Source organism: Nelumbo lutea, chromosome 5 (assembly GCF_056320005.1).
Source record: "Nelumbo lutea isolate HS-2025 chromosome 5, American lotus-T2T, whole genome shotgun sequence".
In the NCBI taxonomy this organism is placed as follows: Eukaryota; Viridiplantae; Streptophyta; class Magnoliopsida; order Proteales; family Nelumbonaceae; genus Nelumbo; species Nelumbo lutea.
In genome coordinates, this window is record NC_142688.1 from 4,702,551 (window position 1) to 4,717,512 (window position 14,962).

At 38.4% G+C, this 14,962-nt stretch overlaps 1 protein-coding gene across 19 annotated transcripts in view; it reads left to right on the forward strand.

The window, feature by feature from the left end:
• Positions 1 to 14,962, forward strand: part of LOC148849954 (ATP binding microtubule motor family protein) — a 29,314-nt gene that overhangs the window by 5,690 nt on the left and 8,662 nt on the right. For 2 of the 19 annotated variants that reach the window (XM_088942713.1, XM_088942728.1), the window contains exons 9-19: positions 579 to 661; positions 773 to 884; positions 2,371 to 2,487; positions 2,644 to 2,826; positions 2,921 to 3,032; positions 3,145 to 3,257; positions 3,792 to 3,903; positions 4,015 to 4,127; positions 4,439 to 4,483; positions 4,661 to 4,772; positions 4,885 to 4,997. In XM_088942713.1, coding sequence (XP_088798839.1) covers positions 579 to 661; positions 773 to 884; positions 2,371 to 2,487; positions 2,644 to 2,826; positions 2,921 to 3,032; positions 3,145 to 3,257; positions 3,792 to 3,903; positions 4,015 to 4,127; positions 4,439 to 4,483; positions 4,661 to 4,772; positions 4,885 to 4,997 — 1,215 coding nt within the window. The remainder of the gene's footprint in view (positions 1 to 578; positions 662 to 772; positions 885 to 2,370; positions 2,488 to 2,643; positions 2,827 to 2,920; positions 3,033 to 3,144; positions 3,258 to 3,791; positions 3,904 to 4,014; positions 4,128 to 4,438; positions 4,484 to 4,660; positions 4,773 to 4,884; positions 4,998 to 14,962) is intronic. The other 17 variants (XM_088942725.1, XM_088942729.1, XM_088942718.1 and 14 more) reach the window with 16 other exon arrangements.

Here is a 14,962-nt window from a genome sequence, read left to right on the forward strand (position 1 = left end):
TTCCCATAACTTTCTGGAACACTCTGTCTGAAGAGCTGTATTGGTTCTTGAAGATCCTTGCATTCCTCTCCTGCCAGGTGCACCGGAAAACTGCAGCAGGAGTCAGGTTTCAAGCCAACTTTCCATCTTTAGGGAGGCCTTTGACTTTCCAACCCTTCACAAAATCAGGCTACTGATTCCGGGCAACAACTGTTCACCTCAAACAAGTTCTTGACATTATTCCAAACCTCACTGGAGAAACCATAGTGAAATAGCAGGTGGTTGACTGACTCGGTATGACTCTGACAAAGCACACAACTGTTCACCTTGAGGCTTTCTATACATAATAAATCCACTTGATGTGTTTTAACCCTTTTCCTTACGATTTAGCTTTCATTCATATGGTGGCAAATATTGCCCATTTTGCTTTATTAGCTTATCAGTAATGCTACACAAGATTATGCTGTAACCAAGCAGATTTTGGTAAATAACATACTGAGAATTTCTTTGCTCTTTTATTGTCATGGAAAGAGAGGGTAATTTGTCTTTCCAGTAAATTGATAAGAACCGTTGAGATTCTCTAGGATATTGTCTTGCAGATTTTAACTTTAAAACCAGGAGAACATGATTATCTTGATACATCCTACTTGCTTAGGCAGTCTTCGCCTTATATGAAAATCAAGTATGCATCCTTTATTTGTCCTTTGTTTTCTTCTTATGATCAAGTTAAATGCTTTGTGGTTTCATTATTAAGTCTTTTCCCCCTCTCTCTTTGGTGTACTTTCATTGTCAGGTTCAATAAAATTGAAGAACCATCCAATTTGCCCTATCAGAAAAGACACAATCACATGTTGCCTAGAACAGAGCAGCCCAAGAGAAGGAAGTTCAGCAATGTAGATGCTGTGGTAGTATTTTATTGTCCATTCTGTAATATTCTTTTTTCAGAGCATTTCATATTAGCAATGGTCCTGGTTCTAGTTCAAAATTAAACAGGTGGCATCATTGGTGTTGGAGTTTTGTTTTCAGTGGTACTGGATGTAGGATTTTATTTTGTGGAAGTGCAATGTTTGTATGAAGTACCTATTGTTGTATATTTTATGGTCATTAATCCTTGCAGGATTAAAGGTTATGCCACTTGAATGTCATTAAAGGCCTAAAACTAGACCGTTGTGTGGAAAGATCCTATATTTGTCAAATGCACGTGAAACCTTATTGCCTATAATTGATATAGCTTGAAAAATAGTTGGGGCAAATTCTGAACACCTGAAGGCTGAAGTTACAGGGTCAATACTGGCTCAGGCTAATAAATTTAGTAAACGTAAAAGCCTGGGATTTTACATATAGAAGATCCTGCTATTCTGTCCTTGTGAAGATAGAAACTTCTGCTGGAATTTCTGTTTACTTCAACTAGTTCCCTGGCTTTGATATTATAGCTTGTGCAATTGAATTGAGAAATGGCCACTGTAAGAGTCTATCTCTTAGACATAGAAACATTTTTCATAGTTAGCGAAGAAGCACATTTTTCATGCCATTTAAATAAGGTTTTGAGTTATATACTAACTTTTATATTGTGTTCTTCTATGATAGAACAATTGCTATTATGAATTCTGTATGTAGAACATGGATGGCATAAAAATCAGTTAAGGTGCAATGGTCTAATTATGTTGGTATGTCTCAAAGAACCATTCAACCTAAAAGCTTAAGCTATTAGGTGAGATTTATATAGACATACAATTAGCTTGATGAAGTGAGAGGTAAATATAATTCATAGTGAAAATTGCTCAATTGCTAAGCCAAATATTAGTCATAAATTGTCTTACATAGTGGGATATTCAAAACTTATTAACTATTATTATCACCTAAGCTGCATGGGAATTTTCTCAAAAGACTCAAAACTATAGATGTGTTTCCTTATTTGATTGGTAGGAATTGGTTGTGGCAATTGCTCAGTTGCAAACTATGCCAATGTGCCGCCTATGCCACTTGGGTTTCGCACAAACACAATGATGGATGAAACATTTTCTTCAGTAGATGCATGAATTCCACCATTGTGTCTCTTGGCATTCCATTAATGTATCAGTTATGCTTTCCATTTTGTTTTTTTCATCCCTCAATTTAAATAAGTATGCTGTCATTTTCCTTTTAAGGGTTAAATGTTTTTTGGGGAGTATGTGGTAAATGCATGATGGAGGTAAAGCATAGTTGTCCAGAATGGTTTTGTGAATCTTTTCCCTAAACCATCTTGTGTCTTTCTCTGGTTGTCATATTGATCAATATTAAAAGAGCTATTTGTTGCCCTTTGAACCCTCAATGCATTAAGGCTTATATAAGTGTAAACTGCAATATTATTCAAGTATGCCTATGCATTATACTGAAAATATATTCTCTCAGATACATGAAGGAGACGGAGTAATAGATAAACCGGTTCTTGAGCCGAGTGACTGTGGACCTCTTAGTCATAAGGCCTACTTGCTGAAAATGTTGGGCGAATATAAGAAAAAGCTCCAGGTAATAATATTGTGCTGGAGGTTGTCAACAGAAATACTACATGATGTTTGTTGTAGATAATTATTAAAATTCCTGGATATATTGTGGCTGCATAAATTTATTAGTAATAACAAATAGTTAAGACTAAACCAATTTGCAAGTTTTGATCTCAAACAGGAATCAGAAAATGAAGTCTTCAACTTACTGGAAAGCCTTCAAAAGGAAAAAATTCGATCTTTGGAACTGGAAATGCAATTGCAGGATTTGAAATCTAGTTGTTCATGTGGTCAGATAAGAGTTTGTGATGCTGTGATTGATCAATCAAGCTTTTCGCTGTTAGATTGTCAAGTACAGGACCATGTCAGAGCTCAGTTTGCAATTGCCTTGTTTTTATCTATTAATTGTTTTTAATAATGTTCATAAATGATCTAAAATTTCAATATGGATGTGACAGTCTGTAAATCAGAGAAGTCAAATATCTCCCAGAGATGAGAAAAATAATGATCATTCTGAAGAGTTGAAGCATTTGCAGGTGACAGACAACTCTTCTGATGCAGATGTAGCAGGTTTAATCTTGAACATCACTTTTTTTTTAAGCTTTATTTGAAAAAATGGATTACATTGTGGAGGGTAATTATGCTAGTATAACCTAGCACTTTCCACACTTTCTCTTGGCAGCAGCTAGTTTAGGGCATTCAGAATCAATGGTCTGCTTTTCTCAGTCTACAATCCTGGTTGATAGTGACCATTTGACAACAGAGCAGAACAAATTGCTTAATGAAGACAACAAGGTTGTATTCTCATTTACAGTTTCAAGTGTTAGCAAACTATCATTATCTTGTGAGTTTGTGTCGATATCTGCATCAGAGCTATTCTGTTGATTTTATACCCAAAGGGATTCTTTTGAATAGACCAACCGTTTTTTTTTTTAAAATGTATATTGTGGAACTTTAAATGGTATTTGATTTTTTAAAACCTTAATAGCATCTCTTGTTTCAATTTTTAGGTTCTCGTTTTTGGCTTACCTAAATCTGTACCTGTCATACATGTGTTTTTAATCTCTGATGTCTGATCGTGTCTAGATTTTTTCTTCTTTTATTAGGTTGGTGCACATCCTTCTCCAAACCCGAAAATATCAGAGTTAGGGGTGAACAAACGGTTTATTTGATGCTTGAATCTTAATAATCTCACTCATGGTTTCTTCTATAATTCCCAATTTTCTTTTGGGAAGATTGGTTTTCTTTTGCAATTGGCTTGTTCATTATCTGTTAGTTGTTTTTAATAATGTTCATAAATGATCTAAATTTTAAATATGTATGCGGCAGTCTGTGAATCAGAGAAGTCAAATATATCCCAGAGATGAGAAACATAATGATCATTCTGAAGAGTTGAAGCATTTGCAGGTCACAAACAACTCTTCTGGTGCAGATTTAACAGGTTTAATCTTGAACATCTCTTTTTATCAAAGCTTTATTTGAGAAAATGGATTAACTGTGTAGGATAATTATGCAAGTATAACCTAGCACTTTCCACATTTTCTCTTGGCAGCAGCTAGTTTGGAGCATTCAGAATCAATGGTCTGTTTTTCTCAGTCGACAATCCTGGTTGATAGTGACCATTTGACAACAGAGCAGAACAAATTGCTTATTGAAGACAAAAAGGTTGTATTCTCATTTACAGTTTCAAGTGTTAGCAAACTATCATTATCTTGTGAGTTTGTGTCGATATCTGCATCAGAGCTATTCTGTTGATTTTATTCCCAAAGGGATTCTTTTGAATAGACCAACCGTTTTTTTTTTTTAAATGTATATTGTGGAACTTTAAATGGTATTTGATTTTTTAAAACCTTAATAGCATCTCTTGTTTCAATTTTTAGGTTCTCGTTTTTGGCTTACCTAAATCTGTACCTATCATACATGTGTTTTTAATCTCTGATGTGTGATCGTTTCTAGATTTTTTCTTCTTTTATTAGGTTGGTGCACATCCTTTTACAAACCTGAAGATATCAGAGTTAGGGGTGAGCAAACGGTTTGTTTGATGCTTGAATCTTAATAATCTCACTCATGGTTTCTTTTATAATTCCCAATTTTCCTTTGGGAGCATTAGTTTCTTTTGCATTTGCCTTGTTCATTGTCTGTTAGTTGTTTTTAATAATGTTCATAAATGAACTAAAATTTCAATATGGATGCAACAGTCTGTAAATCAGAGAAGTCAAATATCTCCCAGAGATGAGAAAGATAATGGTCATTCTGAAGAGTTGAAGTATTTGCAGGTCACAGACAACTCTTCTGATGCAGATGTAGCAGGTTTAATCTTGAACATCACTTTTTTTTTAAGCTTTATTTGAAAAAATGGATTACATTGTGGAGGGTAATTATGCAAGTATAACCTAGCACTTTCCACACTTTCTCTTGGCAGCAGCTAGTTTAGAGCATTCAGAATCAATGGTCTGCTTTTCTCAGTCAACACTCCTGGTTGATGGTGACCATTTGACAACAAAGCAGAACAAATTGCTTAATGAAGACAAAAAGGTTGTATTCTCATTTACAGTTTCAAGTGTTAGCAAACTATCATTATCTTGTGAGTTTGTGTAAATATCTTCATCAGAGCTTTTACATCCAAAGGGATTCTTTTGAATAGACCAACCGTTTTTTTTTTTAAATGTATATTGTGGAACTTTAAATGGTATTTGATTTTTTAAAACCTTAATAGCATCTCTTGTTTCAATTTTTAGGTTCTCGTTTTTGGCTTACCTAAATCTGTACCTATCATACATGTGTTTTTGATCTCTGATGTGTGATCGTATCTAGATTTTTTCTTCTTTTATTAGGTTGGTGCACATCCTTCTCCAAACCCAAAGATATCAGAGTTAGGTTGAACTTTTTAGGTTCTTTTATTAGGTTGAACTTGCCCATGAAGGTTATCAATCAGAGAACCATATACATATGGAATTGACATGTTTGATTATTTTAACTATTTGTTTCTGAAGATCTTTTTAATTAACGGTGAACATTGATGTGATGCACATTTCATGGAGGAAGATGGAGTTCGCATCAACATGAAGAAGAGGAGAGTTATGAAGATAGAGGCAAAGAGATTTGGTTTGGAAGAAGTCTGGACCAGAGGAGTAGTAGTTCTGAAGATGGTGGAACTACAAAAAGCCTTGTTGACCCTTGAAGGAAAGGCAGTTCTGTGGTTCCAAGGTTTCTTTGAGGGACCTAAATAAACGATACAAACAAGAAAATGGAAATGCTATCTTACGATACAAACAAGAAAATGGAAATGCTATCTTGTGGAGGAAGACCGAAAATACTCTTCTGAAAGAAAGATGAACAGGAAAGGTAGGTTTTTTGGCATCTATGAGTTTTACGGAGAGGGAATGAAACAGTTTACCTGTTTCCCTGAAGGAAAAGAGGCTTCGGGTTGGGATGAAGTAGCACAAACATTACATGATTTCTTAGTGGCTGTGAGAGAAAAGAAGAATATTCAAAATGCAAATCAAGAGTTTCAGGAACAGTCCAAAAAATATGGTAATTGATGTTGGAAGGCAGGATACAGAGTAGAAGGAAGATGATTCAGTAGATGGTGTCCAGATTGATGCAAGACTAGGTTTGATGAAGATGTGGGTGAACAAACCTAAGAAAGACTGGGAGAACAATATGGTGATTTCAGTAAACAAGAAAATTACAGATTGGAAAAGTCTAGGTGAAGATATTAAAGAGGTTCTGAAAGTTTCAGAAGAGCTGCAAATTTTCCCTTTTGATGAACAGAAGATGTTGGCAGTTCTACGGGCACTTATTCTTGACTTTGTAACGGTTTTGGTGGTAACAAAGCAAGGTCTAGTGCTGGTAGAAAACTGGTCCCCAATCTGTAACGAAAAGACTGTAGAATCCATGAGCTGTATTGAGTTGAAAGTGTTAGGGCTGCCTTTTCACCTCTGGTCGAATGAGGTTTTCAACATGGTTGCAAAACTGTGTGGCGGAGAGATGGTTAGCTTTGAGGCTTCAACCTTCGAGCTGTGCAAATTAGGTTGTTTGGAGCAAAGCCCTTTAGGAATCTTCACAGGCGGATGTATTAGCAGAGAAAAGAGGAGAAACAAGGAAGAAGAGAAGAGAGAAGAGAGAAGGGAAGAGGAGGTGTTTGGAGAGTTCAAATCTGTTTGGCGGCACCAGCATTACACCGCTGCTGTACTTACAGTACATAAACAATGATAATAAAGACTGTTTTAACAGAGCAAACAGCCATAAACTAAACAGAATAAATATAATACCAAACTAAGCTATTCCAACAGGAATATAGGGCTTGGATTACTACCTCTGTTGAAGCACAATGGTGGAGAGTTCGGAGGTTGGGGGAAGACGAAGATGACATGGCCAGGAGCTGGTTTTGAGGTAACCATGGGGAGAAGTTGTAGAGAGAGGTAGCAGGATTGAAAATAGGGGAATTGAAGGGTCTGGCAAGCGGAAAGATGTGATCTGTTTTCCTTCTATTGATGCCATTATGAAGACACAAGCAAAGGTTCAAGCGGCTCTATGTAAAACTATAAGATTTGTGCAAGTTTCAAAAATATGTGAATTGAAGGGTCTGCCAAATGGAAAGACGTGATCCTGTTTCCTTCTATTGATGGTAATATGAAGACACAAGAAAAGGTTCAAACGACTCTCTGTAAAACTAAAACATTTGCGCAGGTGGTAACGTGCTCAAGGGGTGAGGCCAGGGAAAACTCAAATTTAAACTAGTGTCATGTGGAGGGGACATATGGGAGTAAAGAAGAAAGAGCACTAAATGGGCCTTTGAATGGGTCAACCCAGGCTCGAGTTTGAGATTTTGAGTTAATAATAATAATGGGCCGAGATATGTTAGATCTGACCCTTTGGGCCCAACCCCAAAAGATAGAACATGTGACCACTTGATGAAAAAGGTTGGACGTGAGTTAGGAGACCATAATGTTGGTCTATCATCTTCTAGCACCAATGCTTCCTCATCCACATTGAAGAAGATAAACCCAAATCTTATGTGCTCCAACACTCCCCTTCAAATAGATAAACCCAACACTCCCCCTATTTTGTGTACTCCAACACTCCCCCTCAAGCTGGAGAGTATATGTCATATAGTCCTAGCTTGTTACAAATATAATCTACTCTGCTCCGAGACAATCCCTTTTGTAGAGAACAGTGATGTGGGCCCCACAACTGTGGTCCCACTCTATCCGTAGGGTAGAATGTAGCTAGTCATAGCTGTGGTTATTTTTCTGTTCTGTTATCTCTAGTTTCAGTTTTATATTGTTTCTTATTTGTTAGCAGTTATGATGTAAACACCAAGGGCAGATATGTCCTTTCATGTAACTAGCATAACCTATATATACTAACTTAAAGTGGCGGCGGCAGAATATTGACATTCTATTCTTCTAAAATTTTGTGTTCTATTGCTCTTCCACCACTCTTTCCTCTACATCTTCTTCACATTCTCTTCTCATCGAACCTGAAATCTCTTAGTGATCAAGACAGAATAGCAGTCTTGACAATCTACACCTTTGTAAAGAGATCTGCCCATCGATTTCCTGAGCTAACATGAGATGTGGTTATCACTCCACTTATCACTTTCTCTCTCACAAAGTGACAATCGACCTCAATATGCTTGGTTCTCTCATGGAGACTGGGTTGAAAGAGATGTGAATAGTAGTTTGGTTATCACAGTATAGTCTCATTGGTTTGTCAATCGAGAACCTCATCTCTTGTAGCAAGTTCTTCAACCATTCTAGTTCACATGTGGTATGAGCCATAGCTCTGTACTCAGCTTCTGCACTACTTGCCACCACTGTTTGTTTCTTGCTCTTCCAAATTACAAGATTGCCACCAAGTAAGGTACAATACCATGTAGTTGATCTCTTGTCTGATATAGAACCAACCCAATCAATATCTGTATACCCTAGTATTTCAAGAGTCCCTCCACTTTGGTATAGCAAACCACGACCTGGAGCACCCTTCAGGTACCTAGCAATCCTTAGAACTGCTTCCCAATGAGGAATCCGAGGATGTTGCATAAACTGACTCACCATACTCACAACAAATGATATATTTGGCCGGGTAATAGTCAGATAATTCAACTTTCCCACCAACCTTCTGTATCTTGCAGGATCATCAAACTCTTCACCTACATCAACACTCAACTTGACATCAAGTTCCATAGGAGTCTCTGTTGGTTTAGCACCTAACAGTCTTTTTTCTTCAAGTAGGCCAAGAACATATTTTCTTTGACAATCCATGCCTTGACCTTGCAACTTCTATTCCCAGGAAGTAATTCTACTTACCCAAATCTTTTGTATTGAAGTGGTCTTGTAGGAATTTCTTCAACCTATCAATCCCAATACTGTCACTCCTAGTTATGACAATATCATCTAAATACACCACTAGCAAGATTTTCCCATCTTTTGAGTCGTGGATGAACACAGAATGGTCTACCTAACACTGTTTCATCCCAAAGTCTTTCACTAGTTCACTAAATTTGCCAAACCATGCGCATGGAGATTGTTTCAGTCCATAAGTTGCCTTTTGAGTCTACAAATCTTACCATCCTCCCCCTGAGAAACAAACCCTAGCGGTTGCTCCATATACACTTCCTCAATGAGATCACTATGTAGGAAAGAATTTTTGATGTCAAGTTGCACAAGAGGCCAACCATACATAGCAGCTAATGAAATCAACACCAGAATTGAACCAATTTTTGCCACAGGAGAAAATGTCTCCATATAGTCCACACCATACAACTATGAATTGCCCTTGGCCACTAACCTGGCCTTCAATCGCTCCACACTGCCATCTGGAAGATACTTTACTGTGTAGACCCACTTACACTCAACAACATGTTTACTAGGAGGAAGAGTAGTGAGTTCCCACGTGTGGTTGTGTTGTAGAGCAAAGAGTTCCTCTTCCATGGCTTGCTGCCTCCCTGGGGAGGTAAGGGCTTCTTGGATGGTCTTGGGAATGGAAATAGATAATAGCAATGATATGAAGTTGCGATGAGAAGCAGAAAGGTGAGCAGCTGAAACATAGTGTGAAATAGGATGAGAAGTACAAGTGTGTTTACCTTTCCGTAGGGCAATAGGAAGATCAAGGTCCAAGGGGTAAGAAGCAATGACAGGATCTGTCAATGAGGGTTGAATTGGAGGAGGGACCGGTGCTCTTTTGCAACTGGAATGAGAACCACGGGAAGGGGATCCGCAACATGGACGAGAAGAGGAACTATGGGGGAAGGAGAAGAAACTATAGTATCCGAGAAAAAGGGAAACGATTAAAAGAAGGTGACATCGGAGCACACAAATGACTTAGGGAAGTTAGGGTTATAGCACTTATACCCTTTTTGATTCCTTGAGTAGCCAATGAAGATACACTTAGTATCTCGTGCATCTAACTTGTCTAAACCAGGCCCCAAGTTTTGAACAAAACAAACACATCCAAAGACTCTTGGGGTGAGAGGAAACAGAGACAAGGTGGGAAACAACACCGAGAAGGGGGATTAATTTCCAAGGATGGACATGGGCATCCGATTGATAGAAAATAGGATGTGAGGACATCACTCTAAAATTGCTTTGGGACATTCATATTATGCATCAAAGACCGGGTAGTTTCAAGGATATGTCGAATTTTCCTTTCGGCTACACCGTTTTGTTGAGGGGTGTAGGCACAAGAAGTTTGATGAATTATCCCATTTTGCCTTAAGTATTGCTGAAATGGTATTGATGTGTACTCATTGGCATTATCGGAGCGAATAATTTTAATATGAACACCAAATTGGGTATGTATTTCAGCATAAAATTTTTGAAAATTAGACAACAATTCACTTTGATCTTTCATAAGATAAATCCATGTCATCCTTGAAAAGTCATCAACAAAAATTACAAAATACTTATAGCCATTGTATGACATCACTTTGATCGGACCCTAGACATCAGATGAACTAAAGAAAAAGGACTCAAGACACGACTATCAACTCTTGGACTAAAAGTGACTCTATGATGTTTCCCAAGCTGACATGACTCATAATCCAAAGATGAAAAATGACTCAAGGAAGGAACCAACAACTTCAGAGCCTTGAGAGAAGGATGACCAAGTCTGCAATGCCATTGAAGAGGAGTAAGAGATGACTGAAAAGCTATTGGAGGGCCACCACCATCAAGGTAATACAATCCACTTGCTTAATGCCCTCCACCAATCTTCATCTCCGTCTTGAGATCCTGAAACACACAAGAAGAGGGATAAAAGGTTATGGAAAAATTAAGTGACTTGGTTAATTTACTAACATACATAAGGTTAAAGGGGAACTTGGGGACATATAAAACAGATGATAAAGAGGAGGAGAGATCAACATCACCAACACCATAGATGGGAGATTTAGAATCATTAGCAAGAGTAACTGTTTGAAATGTGGAGGATCGAGAAAGAGAAGAAAATACATTAGGAGTCCCAGACATATGGTCCGAGGCTCTGGAGTCAATGATCCAATGTGAAGGCTTGGAAGCCAAGCAAGCCATACCTGAATGGGCAATGGTAGCTTTGTTTTGCTGAGAAGATGTCTGAAGGAATTGCTCATATACTGCACGAGGTACACTCACCATCTCCTTTCCAGAAACACCAGTAGATGTGGAGGGGATCGGGTCTGTTTGCTGACTTTCAGTAGCTGTACCCCTACCCTTAGTCACAACATGGTTAGCCCGTGTTGGGTGGACCATGTAAATCATAGCAAAATTAACCGTGTGCCCCTCTAATCCACAATATGTACACTTAGTAGGGGCATTACTTCTTTCTTTACCACGACCTCCCCTTGAGTCCCGTCCTCCACTTCGGCCACCAACACGGTTAAACATGGGACCGCCACGGTTACTTGGAGGTCCACGACCACCACCACCACCTCTATTTCCACAGCCTCCCCCTCTAGTCACCACAAAACCAGATTTGTCTGAGAGAGAATAATGCTCTATAGACACAATAAATGTCCTCCTACGGGTAAAAACTTCAAGTGAGGGAAGAGCAAACCCCTCCAGTATTTGTGCTCGGACAAACTCATATTCAGCCTTCAAACCCACCAGAAACCTTGTCGCATCAAGTTGCTCATGCTATTGTTGTTGAATCTGAACATCCTGTGTCAAAGGATGATACACATTGAGCTCATTTTGATATTCCTTAGACTTGCATAGTATTCGTCCAAGCTTTGATTGCCTTGCTTCAGATTAAAATATTCTTGGTACAACTGATACACCCTAGTTGTATTGTCTTGCCCGGAATATAGTTTCTTAGCATGATCCCATATTTCTTTAGCTGTATCTAGGAACATAAAGTTCACGCTAATTTTTGATTCCATGCTATTCCACAACCTTGTCATTATTTGTGCATTTTTCTGTTCCCAATCACTAAACCCTAGAGAATAAGAGGAGGGTTTCTCCTCTCTCACATGTTTTACTTTTTTCTTGGCTTTTAAAAACACCTCCACAGATTTTGCCCACGACACATAATTCTCACCATTCAACTTAATAGACGCCATTTGAACATTTAGGTAATCTTGAGATATCATAACACCTGTTTTATTGTCATTCCCATCTCCCATCAATGCCATCTTAATTAATTCAACTTACCTCACAAAGAAATCACTGCTATATGTAGAGTATTCACCTTCAAATATTCAGCACAACCTCACGCACTTCCACAAAACTTATCTCACTTTCATCACCACCAACTTCTTCAAATACACATTACACATCAAATACAAAAGCTGAAATTACTTAGTCATTAAATCAAACACCTGTACTGCACATTGCAGAACCACTCACACACCAAATACAAGAGCTGAGCTGAAATCACTCAGTCATTAAATCAAACACCTTTACTGCATACTGCAGAACCATTCACACCAAATACAAGGGCTGAAATCACTCGGCCATTAAACCAAACACTTACACTGCACTCTGCAGAACCAACTTGTACTCAGCTGATCACCGTTCACCCGAACCTTTTCTCTTCATACCATCGAATAGAGAGCTTCCTACCAATCACCACAAACAGCCACCGTACCATAAACTGGAGGCATGAAGGCCTCCTACAGAAGAAGGGTTCAACCAGTAGTGGAAAATCAGTCCTCTCTCTAGTCGACCCACTTGTATATATCTCCAAATTGCCCCTCATAAGTGATGGGACACATAAAGACCATATTGTCCCTCATAAGTGATGGGACACATAACTTAAACTTAAATAAAATAGACCTTTCACTTTCAGATAGATAAACTCAAATGACCAAAATACTCATGTTTTGCGTACTCTAACAACCCCAAAACTCAGAAGTAGAGATATGCATCACAAGTATCCCTGCATAACACTCTAGGTGTTGGTTTTGAAAGGGAGTCTTTTAACGTGAGACCAATTAGTGGTCAAAATATGTCAAACTCTCTAGACTGTCCTTACCATTTGCAAGGTAATGCTTTTCACTCGTTTTTAGTAAATACTAATGTCTCCTGTAGTCCTTTGTGTGTCATGTCTACAAGTGAGACCAACCCAACCATATGGTTTGCCAATTTGTGTGATAAGGTGCAAGAAACAGAGGTGATTGATGGGTTGTCGGTTGAACAAGAGGATAAAGAGCTTGGAGACAGGATTTGGGAGCTTATTTTGGAGTTAGAATTGGAGTGGAAGAGAAATAGGTGGGTCAACTAGAGAAGGATGAGGAGGGTGACACTCCGAATCCTAGGATAGTGGAGATGATGGAGAATTTGGAGAAAGCAGGAAGAGTAAATAGCTCTTTAAAAAAAGAAAGGGGAAGAGTTTAGGAATAGGGGAGAAGAGACTTTAAAGAAGAGAAAAAAGAAATTAAGTGAGGTGGAAAGACTCAAATGTGAGGTGGATTATGATAAGGGGAGCGTGGGTAGAAGAAGTTGTGAAAGGGTTTTTTAGTAAGGGTATGCTTTTGAGTGGTGCCTATGAAGTTGTTATGCTGGAATGTAAGAGGTTTGGGGAGCTCAAGAAAGAGAGTAGTAGTTATGGATATGCTGAGGAGAGAAAAGCCAGACATAGTCTTAATTTAAGAATCTAAGCTACCCAAGGTAGACAGAAGGTGGGTGTGGAGCATTTGGTTAGCTAGGGATCTAAGCTGGGCCTATGCACAATCTTGGGGAGCTTCAGGGGGAATCATTACATTGTGGAAAAATGCAAAGGGGGAATGTGGTGAGTAGCTAATCGGGAAGTACTCGGTATCCTTAAAGTTGAAAAGAAAGACCGATGGTTGGGAATGTGTTTTAACTAATGTTTATGGTCCTACCTCTTATAGGGAAAGGGAGGGTTTCTGGGAGGAGCTTATAGGCAATGGAGGACTTTGGGAGGGCCCTTGGTGCTAGGGTAGGGACTTTAATGTAATCAAAATTTTGAGTAAAACAAATAATTCAAGTCATTGGATAACTTCTAGTATGAGAAAATTCAATCTATTTGTGGGGACATTTGAATTGAGGGATCCACCTCTTCAACAAGCAAACTCTACTTGGTCAAATTTTCAAGAAGTCCCTATTTGCTGCAAACTTGACAGATTCTTGTTCACTACTGATTGGCAAATGGAATGGAGGGGATTGGTTGTCACAACCTTGCCAACACCCATTTCAGACCATTGTCCAATTAACCTATCCCAACGAAGGGTGGGAGGTGGCCCTTGTCCATTCAGATTTGAGAATATGTGGCTACGTTACTCGGATTTCATACCTAAGGTGACAGATTGGTGGGGGGAGGATCACGTGGATTTTAGGTGGAAGGGGTAACCATTCTACAAGAAGTTACGATTGTTGAAAGCTAGAATCAAGGTTTGGAATAAAGAGGCCTTTATATGAGTTGAGGAAAGAAAAGTTGAGATTATCTAAAGATTGGAGGATTTAGATGGTTTGGAAATTGAGAGAAATCTGAGCATAAAAGATAGGGAAGAAAGATGGAACTTAAAAAAGGAACTTCAGGAGATTTTAAGGAAAGAGGAGATCGGTTGGAGACAAAAATCTAGAAGCAAGTGGCTCAAGAAAGGGGATAGAAACACCAATTTCTTTCATTTGTTGGCCAATGGTAGAGGAAAGAAGAATGTTGTCTTGAAGCTGGAGTGGAATGGACAGATTTTGACAAGGGATGAAGAGATAGCACAAGCTTTTTAAAACCATTTCAAGACACTTTATGATTGTATGGGGAGTTCAAGGGAAAGTTTAGAGGACTTGGAGTGGAGGTTAGGAAATAGAGAGTTGTTGAACAGTTTGGAAAGAAATTTTGAGGAAGTAGAAGTGATGGTTTTATGATGGCATTCTATAAAGATTGTTGGGAGATTATAAGAGCTGATTTAATGGAGGTTTTTGAAGAATTCTTTGTGAGGGGCAAATTCATTTCGGGAGCAAATGCAAATTTCATTGCCTTAATATCAAAGAAATTGGATACATTACAACCAAGGTTCAAAAAATTGATATGATATGCTCCGTACCGGGTGTATTGTA